The sequence below is a fragment of the Eutrema salsugineum genome, unplaced genomic scaffold (genome assembly GCF_000478725.1).
Source record: "Eutrema salsugineum unplaced genomic scaffold, Eutsalg1_0 scaffold_11, whole genome shotgun sequence".
NCBI classification, from domain to species: domain Eukaryota; kingdom Viridiplantae; phylum Streptophyta; class Magnoliopsida; order Brassicales; family Brassicaceae; genus Eutrema; species Eutrema salsugineum.
The window spans coordinates 5896531-5914650 of record NW_006256901.1 but is presented as its reverse complement, the minus strand read 5'-3'; the positions used below and the strand labels follow the sequence as shown (position 1 = coordinate 5914650).

General features: G+C 37.1%; 1 protein-coding gene across 1 annotated transcript; it reads left to right on the top strand.

The window, feature by feature from the left end:
• Position 1: 1 nt before the first annotated feature.
• On the top strand, positions 2–2103 carry LOC18025879 (UDP-glycosyltransferase 73B5). Its single transcript, XM_006409486.2, has 2 exons — positions 2–1234; positions 1412–2103. The coding sequence occupies exons 1-2, from the start codon at positions 244–246 to the stop codon at positions 1873–1875; spliced, it is 1455 nt and encodes a 484-aa protein (XP_006409549.1). The 5' UTR covers positions 2–243; the 3' UTR covers positions 1876–2103.
• The last annotated feature ends 16017 nt before the right edge of the window (positions 2104–18120 follow it).

Below are 18120 nucleotides of genomic sequence, written 5' to 3'. Positions count from 1 at the left end.
AACACAAAAGTAAAACATGACGTGTGTATAGATGTGAGATTCACCGCCTGTAAACTCCATTAATATATCTCGAATGTCTGAAACTCGCAGAAATCAAGAAAAAGAAAGAAAATTCCAATCCAGACAAGAAATCCTCTGTTTTTGTCCGATCGGATCAGGCATTTTCAGTTCTTAGATTTACATTTCTTTTTATTTTCTTTGTTTTATCCTGTAAAACCCAGATTTGGTTTCTTCAACCCAAACATGAATAGCGAAGTCTCTGAGCGGATTCATGTTTGTTTCTTCCCCTTCATGGCTCAAGGCCACATGATTCCAGTTCTAGACATGGCCAAGCTGTTCTCCAGCAGAGGAGCCAAATCAACCATCATCACAACCCCAATCAACTCTAAGATCTTGGAGAAACCCATTGAAGCATTCAAGAATCAGAACCCTGATCTCGAAATCGGAATCAAGATTTTCGATTTCCCTAGTGTAGAGCTTAAACTGCCTGAAGGGTGCGAGAACGTTGACTTCATCAACTCATACCAAAAACCTGACGCAGGTGACTTGTTCTTAAAGCTTCTTTTCTCTACCAAGTATATGAAACAGCAATTGGAGAGTTTCATCGAAACAACCAAGCCAAGCTGTCTTGTGGCTGATATGTTCTTCCCTTGGGCGACGGAATCCGCGGAGAAGTTTGGTGTTCCAAGACTTGTGTTCCACGGCACATCTTTCTTTTCCTTGTGTTGTTCTTATAGCATGAGGACTCATAAGCCACACAAGAAAGTCCCTACGAGTTCTACTCCTTTTGTAATCACTGGTCTCCCAGGGGACATAGTTATCACAGAAGAACAAGCCAATATTGCCAGCGAAGAAACTCCAATGGGAAAGTTCATGAAAGAAGTCAGGGAATCAGAGTCCAATAGCTTTGGTGTTTTGGTGAATAGCTTCTACGAGCTGGAACCAGCTTATGCTGATTTTTACCGTAGTTTTGTGGCGAAAAGAGCTTGGCATATTGGTCCGCTTTCGCTATCCAATAGAGGGTTTGCGGAGAAAGCCGAAAGAGGGAAAAAATCGAACATTGATGAGCAAGAATGCCTCAAATGGCTCGACTCTAAGACGCCTGGTTCAGTGGTTTACGTATCCTTTGGCAGCGGAACTAACTTCACCAACGAGCAGCTGTTAGAGATCGCTTTTGGTCTTGAAGCCTCTTGCCAAAATTTCATCTGGGTGGTTAGGAAAAATGATAACCAAGGTAATGAGTTCCTCCTCTTTAATTAGCCCTTATTGCTCACCATGCTCTTTATAAAGATGTCTAACTTAAAAGTTTAATCATGATCTAAGTGGAGGATTATTGGTTTATGGATTTTAATGGACTTGAATTACCTAACCATAATGAAATCTAACTTTGGTAATGGTGTGGTTGGGACAGGTGAAAATGAAGAGTGGTTGCCTGAAGGGTACGAGGAGAGGACGAAAGGGAAAGGGATCATCATACGCGGGTGGGCCCCGCAGGTGCTGATACTTGACCACAAATCGGTTGGAGGGTTTGTGACACACTGCGGATGGAACTCGGCTTTGGAGGGCATTGCCGCGGGGCTGCCTATGGTGACTTGGCCAATGGGGGCTGAGCAGTTCTACAACGAGAAACTATTGACAAAAGTGTTGAGAACAGGAGTGAACGTAGGAGCTACGGAGTTGGTGAAAAAAGGAAAGTTGATTAGTAGAGAGGAAGTGAATAAGGCAGTGAGGGAAGTGATAGCTGGAGAAGAGGCAGAGGAAAGGCGAAAATGGGCTAAGAAGCTAGGCGAGATGGCTAAAGCCGCTGTGGATGAAGGAGGTTCTTCTTATAATGATTTGAACAGATTCATGGAAGAGCTGAATGGTAGAAAGTAGAAGAGTACAGAGCATATTGTTGTGAGATAGATTATTGGCTTTGTTAGCTTTAGCTACGCCGTTTGAGTTTGTTTAAAGAAAGTCCACAGTGTATTCCTACGTGATAAATCTTTAATAAGCCAATCGTATAGATTGGAAGAAATGTATTAGGTATAATGATATGCAAGGAAGATTCAAGTATCTCTGTATCTGATTTAAGAGATCGTTCTGGTTTGAACTCGTGTTTTATCTGTAAGGACTATGATCAAGGAAGACACTTGGCGTCTTGAGAGATCAGATAAACAGCACAGAGGAGAAAAATACATTTCTGTGGTGATAGTCACCATGTTTTCCAACCGAGTTATAGGTATTAGCACTAAGCCATCGATTGATGACCCTTATAAACTATTAAATTAATAGATCAATACACATCTTCTTGTTTTGTAATAAAAGAATATGCAAAGTTCAAAATTTGTTGCAAAAAAATCCTTAAGCTCAGGGAAGAGGCACGACGATTCCATAAGGTAGAGGTTAACGATGGTTCTAATACTTATTTCTGGTTCGATGATTGGTCTCCATTGGATCGGATTTTGGACCTAACAGGGCTCAGAGGAACGATTGATATGGGGATTAGACTTCAGGCTACTGTCGCTGAGGTAATGGACAATCGCCGGAGAAGACGTCACCGATCCTCAATCCTCAACGACATCGAGTGCCTTATACTATCTTGCTCTCAGGAAGCTGCACGAACTGGAACCGATATCTCATTATGGAGAAGTGCGGGGGATAACTATAAAAAGACTTTTGCCTCAAAGAGCACGTGGAACTTGATTCGACAACGATACCCGAAAACAGACTGGTATAAGAGTGTTTGGTTCAAGTACTCAACGCTGAAATACGCTTTTCTCACCTGGGTGGCAGTTCAGAACCGCTTGTCTACGGGGGAAGGATGAAGCAGTAGAATACTGGACAACCACAGACTTGCGTTTTGTGTCAAAGTGGTGAGGAGGAATCGCGAAAGCACCTGTTTTTTGACTGCAGGTATTTATCGGAGGTTTGGAGAGTACTGGTCTCTCGACTTCTAGGATCAGAATATACAGAGAACTGGGATGAGCTTATTCCTCTTCTTCGCACATCTCAGCTAAACCACCTGGAGCAGTTCCTCTTCCGGTATGCTTTTCAAACGGCGATCTTTCATATTTAGCGGGAACGTAATGCTCGCAGACATGGTGAGAATCCGCTTATGCCATCTCGACTTCTTAAGTTCATAGACAAGGTGATTCGAAATCGCATCAGCACCATTCGGAGAACGGAGGATCGAGCTTTCGATGATGGACTGATAGTATGGTTTACCACTCGACCACCATAGCCTTGCTGGGGATATTTTAATCAAAATTTCTATGTAACATTTCTAATTTAAAGCTGCAGTCATTGTAAAAACGATTTTTTTTGGAATACAATTTTACATTCGATTCAAAAAAAAAAATTTGTTGCAAAAGGCATGCGTATACTGAAGTTATGAGAGATTTGTAATAGGAAAAATATTATTATTAGTCTCTCATATGAATTCATCTTAGCATTACATATACATACTTGTATAGTAGAAAAAATACTTCCTAAACTAGATACAATCATTTTAAGAAAATCTTTACTATATTTTCGTCTATCTAAAACTATAAAATATGTGTTAAATTAATTGATTTTAATATGTATCAGTTGAATTAGCAAATTCAGTTTTATATAATAAAATTAATTAATTCGATTTAACATTTTTATTGTTATAATTACATGTCCAAAACCTAACCAAAACCTAGAAACATGATTTCTAAGAACTGACCCAAACAAAATTTATAAAATAACAATGTGATATTTTTTTTGGAACCCATAATATGAAAAATTTGAACCTAACCAAATAAATAAAGGACCATCCCTATCTCTGACTCTATTAATCATAAAGGCTCAACTTTCACAGATGAATCTCCAAGTAGTGTCACTAAAATAAAGAAGTTAGACTTACTACCTGTGCAGAGTTAGTAATGACTTTAAACAAGAAAAATAACAAAAGGCAGCAAAACAAATCCCCGGCAACGGCGTCAAAAACTTGATTGCGTGTCAACTGCGTGAGGGAACAAGTTTTACCCTTAAAAAAACAAATGAAAGCCGCAAATGCACAGTTAATCAGTTGTAGTATTTAGGGATCGAATCCACAGAGATTTGTGTGCCTGGTATTCTTCTACGGTTTCTAACTTTATGTCTAGACTAGATTGGTTTTAGAGGTTGTTTGTTTTTCACGGATTAAACTAAAACAAAAGAAAGCAAATAAATTTATCCTAAGGAACAAGTAGAAAAATCGAATGGAAAGGAACTAAAGCAAACAAAATATAGAACTAAAGCAATTGAAATGCAGATCTAAATAAGCAAGTAAAAATCGATTGGTTTGTAAACTATGGCTAAAAACGCTGAGCTTTTGGGAACTCTACAGGGATCATAATCGGTTTTAACACTAGGGTAGATAGATTGGGATTGACGGATATCGATATATAGGGTTCTAGAGCTAGAGTACGGCGGTATGACTACGTCACTGTCGTGATCATAACCAACTGTTTCTCGCAACCCTGACCAGTAGGTTTCCACTCTGGCCCTGGAAGGGAGAGAACGCAAGAGCTGCACAAGACTCGTCAATACTCACGATCTCGCCGCAGGTAGGTTTCCACTCCTACGGAAAAATTGCCTGTTTTATTCTAGGGCTGATACTTAATGAAAACTTTCGCAACACTAACTATCTAGATCAGATACGAGGTGATCAATCAAGCATACATGCAATAAGAACAAGAATAAACAGAGAACAAAGTTGAAATCCCAGATCTATAAACCTAGATGTCTTAATCGATTATGAGAGCCCCTTTCGGGAACCCTAAGCCCAACTCGGGATCTACTCAGACATAGCTGAGGTCGACATCATCATTGGTTTTAATAAAAGTAATCAAAAACAGTAAAGAAAATAGATGAAAGAAAGCTTCTCTATTGAAGAACTCGGACTTAAACAATCTTCTACAAAAATCGCATAAAAACGGCTAAAGAAAAAAGGGTTTCTGTAAAGTATGAAGGGTTGTGTCTAAAAATGACCTAAATGACAAGTATTTATAGTCTTCAATACTCCATGGTCTCTAGGGTTCCGGAATTGAGGTTGAGAATGACTTTGGGCTTCAGAAATATGGGCTTTAGTTCGGAGTTAGCCGGCCGCGGTCGGGAGTGACGTGACCGCGGGGAATAGGTGGTTGGCCGCGGTCGGGAGGCTTGTGACCGCAGGGAATGGGCTGTTGGCCGCGGTCGCGTGACTTGCTGGCCGTCTTCGAGTGGCTCGAGGCTAATGGAATATCTTGAGATCCAACTGTTGGAATGTCTCCAAACCAAGTGCATTTGAAAGCTGGTTGATTCTTCTATAAGTTGTCCAATTTTGAGGGTGATCAGACGGTGAGAAGGTGTTCGTCTCTCCATGAGAGTTCTGACGGTCTGCATTTATCCAAAAGAGTCTTTTTGTTCCAATTTGTGCCTCTTTATCCCAAATTACTTGAAAAGTCTTTTAAAATCCGAAAACATAGAAATTCTTTGAAAATCTTTGAAAATGGAGTAAAAACACCTGTAAAAGACATTAAAGTGATCCATAAAAATGGTCAAAATCCGGTGTTATCATACGCAAATGAAGTAATTAGGATGGCAGCCATAAATGAAGTAGCTAAGGAAGCTTGACACAGCTGAAGTAAAGTCCATGTATGAGGTTATCTCTACCTATTCAGATCAACTCTTTTGCATGAAGCTCTTTTCATAAATCTCTTGGCCTTGAAGTCATTGAACCTACCACATGTAAGCCAATGATATATATATATATATATATATGTATTTTTAAATGGTATTTGTGTTGTATTACAAACAAAGAATTCTGTTTTTGTTCTGTTTTGCATTTTGTGTTTTGTAAACTTGAGAGAATAAAACTTGAAGTTGTTTTTCATTTCATCTTCTCGTACTTCGATACAAAGGACACACTTGCAATATATAAAACACACACACAACAACTTTCTGAACATTCCTTACCCCTAATGATAATGACCTGCTCATCTTAGAATCTAAACAAAAGCAACTACTTTAAAACACTGTTTCAAAACTCTGTTGCACTGATAACTAATCTCTACTTAGTTAATTTTTTTTTAGTTTGGTTTGAGTCCAAAATGACACTTTTACTCAACACTCCCTCTTGTCATTTTGTCCCTCAAACCAAGCTTACTTCGAATCTTCTCATATGCCTGAACCGCCAATGCTTTTTTGAAAGTATCTGCTACTTGATCTTCACTTTTGCACTATCTGAGTTGAATGTCTCTATTCCTTTCATAGTCTCTCACGACGTGATACTTTATCTGGATATGCTTTGTTCTTCTGTGTTGAACTGGATTTTTCCCAATAGCTATAGCTGATTGACTATCGCAATAGAGAGGTACTCCCTCTTGAGAGAAAACTCTTAGGTCTTCAAGTAAACGCCTTAACCACAGAGCTTGGTTTGCAGCAGCACACAATGCCATGTATTCAGCCTCAGCTGTTGATTGAGCAACAGTATCTTGCTTGCTTGTTTGCCATGTGAAGATACCTGATCCAATGCTAAAGCAATAACCTGTTGTTGATTTCATATCCTCTTTGCATCCTCCCCAATCACTGTCACAATATCCGACTAGTTTTGGTTCAGCAACAGTCTTGAAGAACATGCCTATACTGATTGTCCCTTTGATGTATCTGAGCACTCTCTTCGCCTCCTTAAGGTGTATAGTTCTGGGCTCTTTCAAATATCTGGACAAGTAAGAAGCAGAGAACATCAAGTCAGGTCGAGTAGCTATTAAGTACAGCAAACCTCCCACTAAACTCCGGTAAACTTTGCTATCTGCAGTTCTTCATCTTCCTCGTTTTGATATCGTTGTTGAGGAGTGAGTGGTGTGGACATGGTTTTGCTGTTTTCCATGTTGAAATTTTGCAAAAGCTTCTTTGCGTATCCCTCTTATGACAATGATATTCCTTCCTTGCTTTGTAAAATCTCCATTCCTATAAAGTAGTTTAGCAAACCCAAATCAGACATTTTGAACTCATTTTTCATGGCAGTCTTGAACTCATTCACCTAGTTCTCATCATCACTGGTGATTATCAGATCATCTACATAGATGCATACCACAAGAACCTTTCCATTAGTCTCTTTGGTATACAAGGCATGATCATTCTCACTTCTCTTGAACTTTTCTCTCTGAAAGAACTCATCTATTCTGCTGTACCAGGCTTTTGGAACCTGCTTTAGACCATATAGAGCTTTGTGTAAGCAAAGTACATAGTCTTCTTTTCAGCCACTTCGAATCCAAGAGGTTGCTATGCATGTATCTCCTCGTCTAACTTTCCATTAAGGCATGCAGACTTAACATCAAGTTGGAATCATTTCCATTGTTTTTGAGCAGCAACAGCTAGAAGCAACCTGATTGTTTCGTGTCTTGACACTGGAGCAAAGGTTTCTAGATAATCTACACCATGTTGCTGAGTGAATCCTTTGGCAACAAGCCTTGCTTTGTGCCTCACCACATCTCCTTGTGTCTCACTACATCTCCTTTTGCATCGGTTTTTAACCGATATCCACTTCACTCCAAAAACATTTTTGTTTGCAGGTCTTTCAACTAGTTCCCATGTGTCATTCTTCTCTATCATCTGAATTTCTTCTTTCATGGCTTTTGTCCATTCAGAATGTTTAGCTGCTTCTTCGAACAAAGCAGGTTCTTCGATGCCACTATAACATCCTTATGTTATTGCAGAGTACTCAACATCCGCATAAGGAGCAATGAGTAAGATATCTGCAATGGATCGAGTTTTCCTGTTGGGTGGACTTGTACTATCTCCTTGAGTTCTGGTGCCTCTTGTTCGATCGGTGATGGGAGAAGTGTGTTCTTCTGAGTATTCATTGAGGTTTGGTTCTGATTCCTCCTCTCTTGTATCTGCTTCAATCAAAACACTGCACTCTTTTACAACTTCCTTTTTACTCTAGTCCTATTTTCTATCTTCGTTGAATATGACGTCTCTAGAGATGTCAATTCTTTCTTTTTCTAGCAAGTAGATCCTGTAACCCTTTGTTTTGGAGCTGTAGCCAACAAAGATTCCTTTTTTGATTTATCATCCCACTTCTTCCTCTTCTCATCAGGAATGTGAACATAGCAGATGGATCTGAATACCTTCATGTGTTTCACTGAAGGTTTTGTACCGTTCCAAGCTTCGAGCGGAGTCTTGTCTTTGAGGGCTCTTGTAGGAGTTCTGTTCTGCACATATGCGGCATTATCGACTGCTTCTGCACAGAACCACAGAGGTAAGTCTTTGGCTTTAATCATTGCTTTTCCCATTTCAACTAAGCTTCTGTTTCTTCTTTCCGAGACACCATTTTGCTGTGGAGAATATGCTGCAGTGAGTTGTCTTTCTATCCCATTTGTTTCCATGAACTCTGTAAATTCTTTAGATAAGTACTCTGAGCCTCTATCTGTTCTCGGCTTTTTTATTCTGCAGTTAGCTTGATTCTCGACAAGGTTTTTGAATTTCTTGAAAGTTTTGAATATATCTTACTTGGCTTTTAAGAAATAAACCCACACCATTCTAATAGCATCATCAGTGAATGTGAGTAAATACATGTTGCCACTGAAAGATTCATTTTGCATCGGCCCACAGCGATCACTGTAGATGAGTTCTAGTTTGTCTTTTACTCGAGTTTCTGATTCTTTTGGGAATGGATCTCGACTGTGTTTGCTGAGGATGAAACTCTCACACCCTTCTTGGCTCACACTGAAATTTGGTAGATCTGCAACTATGTCTTTTGACTGTATAGTTTTCAAGTTTGTAAACCCTGTGTGCCCAAGTCTGTTGTACCATAGCTCTGCACTTTTTTCCTTGGCTGGCATTGCTTTTTCTTCGTTCGAGGTCCTATTAATGTGAAAGATTTTCTTCACCATTGGTATCTCGCCAATCTTTTCTTAGGCGGTCATGGATAAAGCAGCTTTCCCCTTTGAAGTAAGTTGATAACCGTTTGAAATCATCTGAGGAATACACAGAAGATTTTTGCCAAGTCTTGGTACCAGAAGAACATCTCTTATGGTTCTCTTTCCTTTCTTGGTCATCACCTCAATGTTCCCTTTTCCTTTTGATATTAGCACTTCGCACACGAATTGGTACTTTGATGCTTGTGTCGATTTCCAAAAATATCTTCTCATTTGGTGTCATATGGTTTGTACATCCACTGTCTAGCAGCCACTTGCTTTCTTCTTTTTTTTTTTGTCTTCTTGTCTTGCTGTGAACATGTGTTCTTCCTTGTCATTGTTTCTTCTTCTTTCTTCGGTATCTCCTCTTGACACCATCTCTTTCATTCTGATTTCTTTAACCATGGCTTTGCTTTCTATTACCTCAGCCTTGTTCTTGTTCGAGCCAGATACGAGGATCGTCAATATGCGCTCTGATACCATGTTGTATTTCAAACAAAGGACTGTTTTGTTCTGTTTTGAATTTTGTGTTTTATAGCTTGAAGTTGTTTTTCATTTCATTTTCTCATACTTCGATATAAAGGACACACTTGCAATATATAAAACACACACACAACAACTTTCTGAACATTCCTTACCCCTAATGATAATGACTTGCTCATCTTAGACTCTAAACAAAAGTAACTATTATAAAACACTGTTTCAACAACTCTCTTGCACAGATAACTAATCTCTACTTAGTTAGATTCTTTTTAGTTTGGTTTGAGTCCAAAATGACACTTTTACTCAACAATTTGAAGGCTTGAAGCTGAAAATGCAGGTTTAGTTATGAGAGGAACCAATCGTTTTGATTTGTTGGAATCGTTGGAAGCTTCAGAATCAGAAGTAGTTTTTCTTAATGATATGGACTTCTCCATATCCACTCAAAGAATCCATTAAGTTCATTTCAGGATGGATCTATTCACATTGAAAATGTAGAACACGCCCCTAGCTAATTTTGCCAATAACTTAACAAAATAGAAAACATTTATAAAAATATCCCAACTAAATTTTGATAAGCTTTTAATACTTCAACTATTTTTGTGCCTATAAAAATAAAAATACTATAACTAATATATTTTTTTTATTATAATATCTCAATTTTTAAGAATCTTCCATTTAACAACTCCAAGTTAACGGATACATCCTCATTTTTTTGTTTTTGTTATAATTGCAATTATGGTTAAATTAAAAAATAAGACAACCGTCACTCAAAATCAGTGACCCCAATTACCATTTGTTCATCTTTGTTTCTCCATTCATTAATTATAGAAATTTCCTTGAGAAAAAGTCATTAAACATTTATTTCACGTTTCTCTATAAGTTTTGTTAAATTTGATTGAATCGTATTTTGAAAATCTCTTTTAATAAGAATAATAATGATTTCCGTAAACAATTTAACAAAATATTTACTTAAATGTATGAAAAATACTGGTCACTGCTATCCTCTACTTGTATTTCATTTGAACTAGTATTATCTCCCGTGCTACGCACAGGGCAATTTTTTTATATATTTAAACTACTTAAACATTGCTTTAGTCTACATAAGCGTTCAATTAGAATAAAAGAAAACAAAGATCAAAGCTTATGAACCTATATATTTACCCTCTGCAATTTGTCTTCAAGTTTGTACCTCATTTGAGGTCTCTATCACAGTATCTCACGCTGGTTAGAAACAGAGTTGGCAAAACGTGGTGTACTTGCTGGACGCAAGCACGTGCTTTTTCAAGCAACCCAAGCCATTTCCTCTCAGCAGCTACATGCTTCTGATTGATTGAAGCATGAACTCGTTCCTTGTACTTGCTCTCTCTTGCCATCCTCCTCGTCATCGATTGAGATGATCTCTCTTTCACCGATGCCTTTTTCTGATTTGAAGCTTTGAAAATCCTCATTCCATTGGCTTTGGCCTTTTTGACATGAGACTCCACTTGAGTTCCAAGCTTCACGCGTTCCTTCTCTGAGGAAACCTTTCCCTAGATGCATTTGTGCCTTTGAAAGAATCTCCAACCTGCTATTCGAGAAAAGAATCAGACACAGAGAGAGGGATCACTAAAAGACTTTGCTTTGATTTACCTTTTCAGTTCAGCGGCATAGAACCTTGCCTCGGTTTGTTGGCCAAGCTCTTCATCGGAAGATCATGATGGGGTTCTGGTTTCGCATGAGCCTTTCTCTAAGCTATATGCATTGCTGCAGTATTACAGATTTTCAAGGAAAAGGAGAAAAACTTTAGCAAGTAACTATGGTTAATTAGAGGATCAAAGACTTGGTCATTTCAGGGCAAAGAGCTAAATCGGGTAAGGAAACTGAAAACCTGTGTTCAAAGATGCTCATGGAAAAGCTTGCTTTCAATATTTTGAATACAAGGTGCTGTCTTCTTCTTACTACAGTCAGACAAAAGCCTTGCACGAATCCTCCGAGGATCTCTCGTCGCCGATAGAGGAATCTCCGTCGGAGACCTTTCTCCATCGTTTCGATCAAATCAGTGAATGATCTCTGTAAGAAATCTTATAAATTCAACAAATAAACATAAAAGGTGATTTTTATAGATGAAAATCGAAGACGAAGAAGATAGAGAGAGAGAGAGACCCGAAACAGTTTTAGAAAGCATATGATATTATGATGGACAATGAAAGTTGGTCGTGAGTAGTTGATATAGGAAGTTGGAACCATCTCAAAGATCGTGAAGTAGAGGCTTCAATTGGAAAATTTTGGAGATTTTAAATTCTAAATTTTAGTTTTGTTCAATTAGAACATCTCTTATGGTTCTCTTTCCTTTCTTGGTTATCACCTCAATGTTCCCTTTTCCTTTTGATATTAGCACTTCGCACACGAATTGGTACTTTGATGCTTGTGTCGATTTCCAAAAATATCTTCTCATTTGGTGTCATATGGTTTGTACATCCACTGTCTAGCAGCCACTTGCTTTCTTCTTTTTTTTTTTGTCTTCTCTTCTTGCTGTGAACATGTGTTCTTCCTTGTCATTCTTTCTTCTTCTTTCTTCGGTATCTCCTCTTGACACCATCTCTTTCATTCTGATTTCTTTAACCATGGCTTTGCTTTCTGTTACCTCAGCCTTGTTCTTGTTCGAGCCAGATACGAGGATCGTCAATATGCGCTCTGATACCATGTTGTATTTCAAACAAAGGACTGTTTTTGTTCTGTTTTGAATTTTGTGTTTTATAGCTTGAAGTTGTTTTTCATTTCATTTTCTCATACTTCGATATAAAGGACACACTTGCAATATATAAAACACACACACAACAACTTTCTGAACATTCCTTACCCCTAATGATAATGACTTGCTCATCTTAGACTCTAAACAAAAGTAACTATTTTAAAACACTGTTTCAACAACTCTCTTGCACAGATAACTAATCTCTACTTAGTTAGATTCTTTTTAGTTTGGTTTGAGTCCAAAATGACACTTTTACTCCACAATTTGAAGGCTTGAAGCTGAAAATGCAGGTTTAGTTATGAGAGGAACCAATCGTTTTGATTTGTTGGAATCGTTGGAAGCTTCAGAATCAGAAGTAGTTTTTCTTAATGATATGGACTTCTCCATATCCACTCAAAGAATCCATTAAGTTCATTTCAGGATGGATCTATTCACATTGAAAATGTAGAACACGCCCCTAGCTAATTTTGCCAATAACTTAACAAAATAGAAAACATTTATAAAAATATCCCAACTAAATTTTGATAAGCTTTTAATACTTCAACTATTTTTGTGCCTATAAAAATAAAAATACTATAACTAATATATTTTTTTTATTATAATATCTCAATTTTTAAGAATCTTCCATTTAACAACTCCAAGTTAACGGATACATCCTCATTTTTTTGTTTTTGTTATAATTGCAATTATGGTTAAATTAAAAAATAAGACAACCGTCACTCAAAATCAGTGACCCCAATTACCATTTGTTCATCTTTGTTTCTCCATTCATTAATTATAGAAATTTCCTTGAGAAAAAGTCATTAAACATTTATTTCACGTTTCTCTATAAGTTTTGTTAAATTTGATTGAATCGTATTTTGAAAATCTCTTTTAATAAGAATAATAATGATTTCCGTAAACAATTTAACAAAATATTTACTTAAATGTATGAAAAATACTGGTCACTGCTATCCTCTACTTGTATTTCATTTGAACTAGTATTATCTCCCGTGCTACGCACAGGGCAATTTTTTTATATATTTAAACTACTTAAACATTGCTTTAGTCTACATAAGCGTTCAATTAGAATAAAAGAAAACAAAGATCAAAGCTTATGAACCTATATATTTACCCTCTGCAATTTGTCTTCAAGTTTGTACCTCATTTGAGGTCTCTATCACAGTATCTCACGCTGGTTAGAAACAGAGTTGGCAAAACGTGGTGTACTTGCTGGACGCAAGCACGTGCTTTTTCAAGCAACCCAAGCCATTTCCTCTCAGCAGCTACATGCTTCTGATTGATTGAAGCATGAACTCGTTCCTTGTACTTGCTCTCTCTTGCCATCCTCCTCGTCATCGATTGAGATGATCTCTCTTTCACCGATGCCTTTTTCTGATTTGAAGCTTTGAAAATCCTCATTCCATTGGCTTCGGCCTTTTTGACATGAGACTCCACTTGAGTTCCAAGCTTCACGCGTTCCTTCTCTGAGGAAACCTTTCCCTAGATGCTTTTGTGCCTTTGAAAGAATCTCCAACCTGCTATTCGAGAAAAGAATCAGACACAGAGAGAGGGATCACTAAAAGACTTTGCTTTGATTTACCTTTTCAGTTCAGCGGCATAGAACCTTGCCTCGGTTTGTTGGCCAAGCTCTTCATCGGAAGATCATGATGGGGTTCTGGTTTCGCATGAGCCTTTCTCTAAGCTATATGCATTGCTGCAGTATTACAGATTTTCAAGGAAAAGGAGAAAAACTTTAGCAAGTAACTATGGTTAATTAGAGGATCAAAGACTTGGTCATTTCAGGGCAAAGAGCTAAATCGGGTAAGGAAAGTGAAAACCTGTGTTCAAAGATGCTCATGGAAAAGCTTGCTTTCAATATTTTGAATACAAGGTGCTGTCTTCTTCTTACTACAGTCAGACAAAAGCCTTGCACGAATCCTCCGAGGATCTCTCGTCGCCGATAGAGGAATCTTCGTCGGAGACCTTTCTCCATCGTTTCGATCAAATCAGTGAATGATCTCTGTAAGAAATCTTATAAATTCAACAAATAAACATAAAAGGTGATTTTTATAGATGAAAATCGAAGACGAAGAAGATAGAGAGAGAGAGAGACCCGAAACAGTTTTAGAAAGCATATGATATTATGATGGACAATGAAAGTTGGTCGTGAGTAGTTGATATAGGAAGTTGGAACCGTCTCAAAGATCGTGAAGTAGAGGCTTTCAATTGGAAAATTTTGGAGATTTTAAATTCTAAATTTTAGTTTTGTTCAATTAGAACATCTCTTATGGTTCTCTTTCCTTTCTTAGTCATCACCTCAATGTTCCCTTTTCCTTTTGATATTAGCACTTCGCACACGAATTGGTACTTTGATGCTTGTGTCGATTTCCAAAAATATCTTCTCATTTGGTGTCATATGGTTTGTACATCCACTGTCTAGCAGCCACTTGCTTTCTTCTTTTTTTTTTGTCTTCTTGTCTTGCTGTGAACATGTGTTCTTCCTTGTCATTCTTTCTTCTTCTTTCTTCGGTATCTCCTCTTGACACCATCTCTTTCATTCTGATTTCTTTAACCATGGCTTTGCTTTCTGTTACCTCAGCCTTGTTCTTGTTCGAGCCAGATACGAGGATCGTCAATATGCGCTCTGATACCATGTTGTATTTCAAACAAAGGACTGTTTTTGTTCTGTTTTGAATTTTGTGTTTTATAGCTTGAAGTTGTTTTTCATTTCATTTTCTCATACTTCGATATAAAGGACACACTTGCAATATATAAAACACACACACAACAACTTTCTGAACATTCCTTACCCCTAATGATAATGACTTGCTCATCTTAGACTCTAAACAAAAGTAACTATTTTAAAACACTGTTTCAACAACTCTCTTGCACAGATAACTAATCTCTACTTAGTTAGATTCTTTTTAGTTTGGTTTGAGTCCAAAATGACACTTTTACTCAACAATTTGAAGGCTTGAAGCTGAAAATGCAGGTTTAGTTATGAGAGGAACCAATCGTTTTGATTTGTTGGAATCGTTGGAAGCTTCAGAATCAGAAGTAGTTTTTCTTAATGATATGGACTTCTCCATATCCACTCAAAGAATCCATTAAGTTCATTTCAGGATGGATCTATTCACATTGAAAATGTAGAACACGCCCCTAGCTAATTTTGCCAATAACTTAACAAAATAGAAAACATTTATAAAAATATCCCAACTAAATTTTGATAAGCTTTTAATACTTCAACTATTTTTGTGCCTATAAAAATAAAAATATTATAACTAATATATTTTTTTATTATAATATCTCAATTTTTAAGAATCTTCCATTTAACAACTCCAAGTTAACGGATACATCCTCATTTTTTTGTTTTTGTTATAATTGCAATTATGGTTAAATTAAAAAATAAGACAACCGTCACTCAAAATCAGTGACCCCAATTACCATTTGTTCATCTTTGTTTCTCCATTCATTAATTATAGAAATTTCCTTGAGAAAAAGTCATTAAACATTTATTTCACGTTTCTCTATAAGTTTTGTTAAATTTGATTGAATCGTATTTTGAAAATCTCTTTTAATAAGAATAATAATGATTTCCGTAAACAATTTAACAAAATATTTACTTAAATGTATGAAAAATACTGGTCACTGCTATCCTCTACTTGTATTTCATTTGAACTAGTATTATCTCCCGTGCTACGCACAAGGCAATTTTTTTATATATTTAAACTACTTAAACATTGCTTTAGTCTACATAAGCGTTCAATTAGAATAAAAGAAAACAAAGATCAAAGCTTATGAACCCATATATTTACCCTCTGCAATTTGTCTTCAAGTTTGTACCTCATTTGAGGTCTCTATCACAGTATCTCACGCTGGTTAGAAACAGAGTTGGCAAAACGTGGTGTACTTGCTGGACGCAAGCATGTGCTTTTTCAAGCAACCCAAGCCATTTCCTCTCAGCAGCTACATGCTTCTGATTGATTGAAGCATGAACTCGTTCCTTGTACTTGCTCTCTCTTGCCATCCTCCTCGTCATCGATTGAGATGATCTCTCTTTCACCGATGCCTTTTTCTGATTTGAAGCTTTGAAAATCCTCATTCCATTGGCTTCGGCCTTTTTGACATGAGACTCCACTTGAGTTCCAAGCTTCACGCGTTCCTTCTCTGAGGAAACCTTTCCCTAGATGCATTTGTGCCTTTGAAAGAATCTCCAACCTGCTATTCGAGAAAAGAATCAGACACAGAGAGAGGGATCACTAAAAGACTTTGCTTTGATTTACCTTTTCAGTTCAGCGGCATAGAACCTTGCCTCGGTTTGTTGGCCAAGCTCTTCATCGGAAGATCATGATGGGGTTCTGGTTTCGCATGAGCCTTTCTCTAAGCTATATGCATTGCTGCAGTATTACAGATTTTCAAGGAAAAGGAGAAAAACTTTAGCAAGTAACTATGGTTAATTAGAGGATCAAAGACTTGGTCATTTCAGGGCAAAGAGCTAAATCGGGTAAGGAAAGTGAAAACCTGTGTTCAAAGATGCTCATGGAAAAGCTTGCTTTCAATATTTTGAATACAAGGTGCTGTCTTCTTCTTACTACAGTCAGACAAAAGCCTTGCACGAATCCTCCGAGGATCTCTCGTCGCCGATAGAGGAATCTCCGTCGGAGACCTTTCTCCATCGTTTCGATCAAATCAGTGAATGATCTCTGTAAGAAATCTTATAAATTAAACAAATAAACATAAAAGGTGATTTTTATAGATGAAAATCGAAGATGAAGAAGATAGAGAGAGAGAGAGACCCGAAACAGTTTTAGAAAGCATATGATATTATGATGGACAATGAAAGTTGGTCGTGAGTAGTTGATATAGGAAGTTGGAACCATCTCAAAGATCGTGAAGTAGAGGCTTTCAATTGGAAAATTTTGGAGATTTTAAATTCTAAATTTTAGTTTTGTTCAATTAGAACATCTCTTATGGTTCTCTTTCCTTTCTTGGTCATCACCTCAATGTTCCCTTTTCCTTTTGATATTAGCACTTCGCACACGAATTGGTACTTTGATGCTTGTGTCGATTTCCAAAAATATCTTCTCATTTGGTGTCATATGGTTTGTACATTCACTGTCTAGCAGCCACTTGCTTTCTTTTTTTTTTTTTTTGTCTTCTTGTCTTGCTGTGAACATGTGTTCTTCCTTGTCATTCTTTCTTCTTCTTTCTTCGGTATCTCCTCTTGACACCATCTCTTTCATTCTGATTTCTTTAACCATGGCTTTGCTTTCTGTTACCTCAGCCTTGTTCTTGTTCGAGCCAGATACGAGGATCGTCAATATGCGCTCTGATACCATGTTGTATTTCAAACAAAGGACTGTTTTTGTTCTGTTTTGAATTTTGTGTTTTATAGCTTGAAGTTGTTTTTCATTTCATTTTCTCATACTTCGATATAAAGGACACACTTGCAATATATAAAACACACACACAACAACTTTCTGAACATTCCTTACCCCTAATGATAATGACTTGCTCATCTTAGACTCTAAACAAAAGTAACTATTTTAAAACACTGTTTCAACAACTCTCTTGCACAGATAACTAATCTCTACTTAGTTAGATTCTTTTTAGTTTGGTTTGAGTCCAAAATGACACTTTTACTCAACAATTTGAAGGCTTGAAGCTGAAAATGCAGGTTTAGTTATGAGAGGAACCAATCGTTTTGATTTGTTGGAATCGTTGGAAGCTTCAGAATCAGAAGTAGTTTTTCTTAATGATATGGACTTCTCCATATCCACTCAAAGAATCCATTAAGTTCATTTCAGGATGGATCTATTCACATTGAAAAGGTAGAACACGCCCCTAGCTAATTTTGCCAATAACTTAACAAAATAGAAAACATTTATAAAAATATCCTAACTAAATTTTGATAAGCTTTTAATACTTCAACTATTTTTGTGCCTATAAAAATAAAAATACTATAACTAATATAATTTTTTTATTATAATATCTCAATTTTTAAGAATCTTCCATTTAACAACTCCAAGTTAA

Bases quoted from the DNA above. Each gene is read 5' to 3' on its own strand.
- LOC18025879 (XM_006409486.2), top strand. From the start codon at position 244: ATGAATAGCGAAGTCTCTGAGCGGATTCATGTTTGTTTCTTCCCCTTC. The intron at 1,235-1,411 runs GTAATGAGTTCC...TGGTTGGGACAG, and splicing joins TAGGAAAAATGATAACCAAG to GTGAAAATGAAGAGTGGTTG.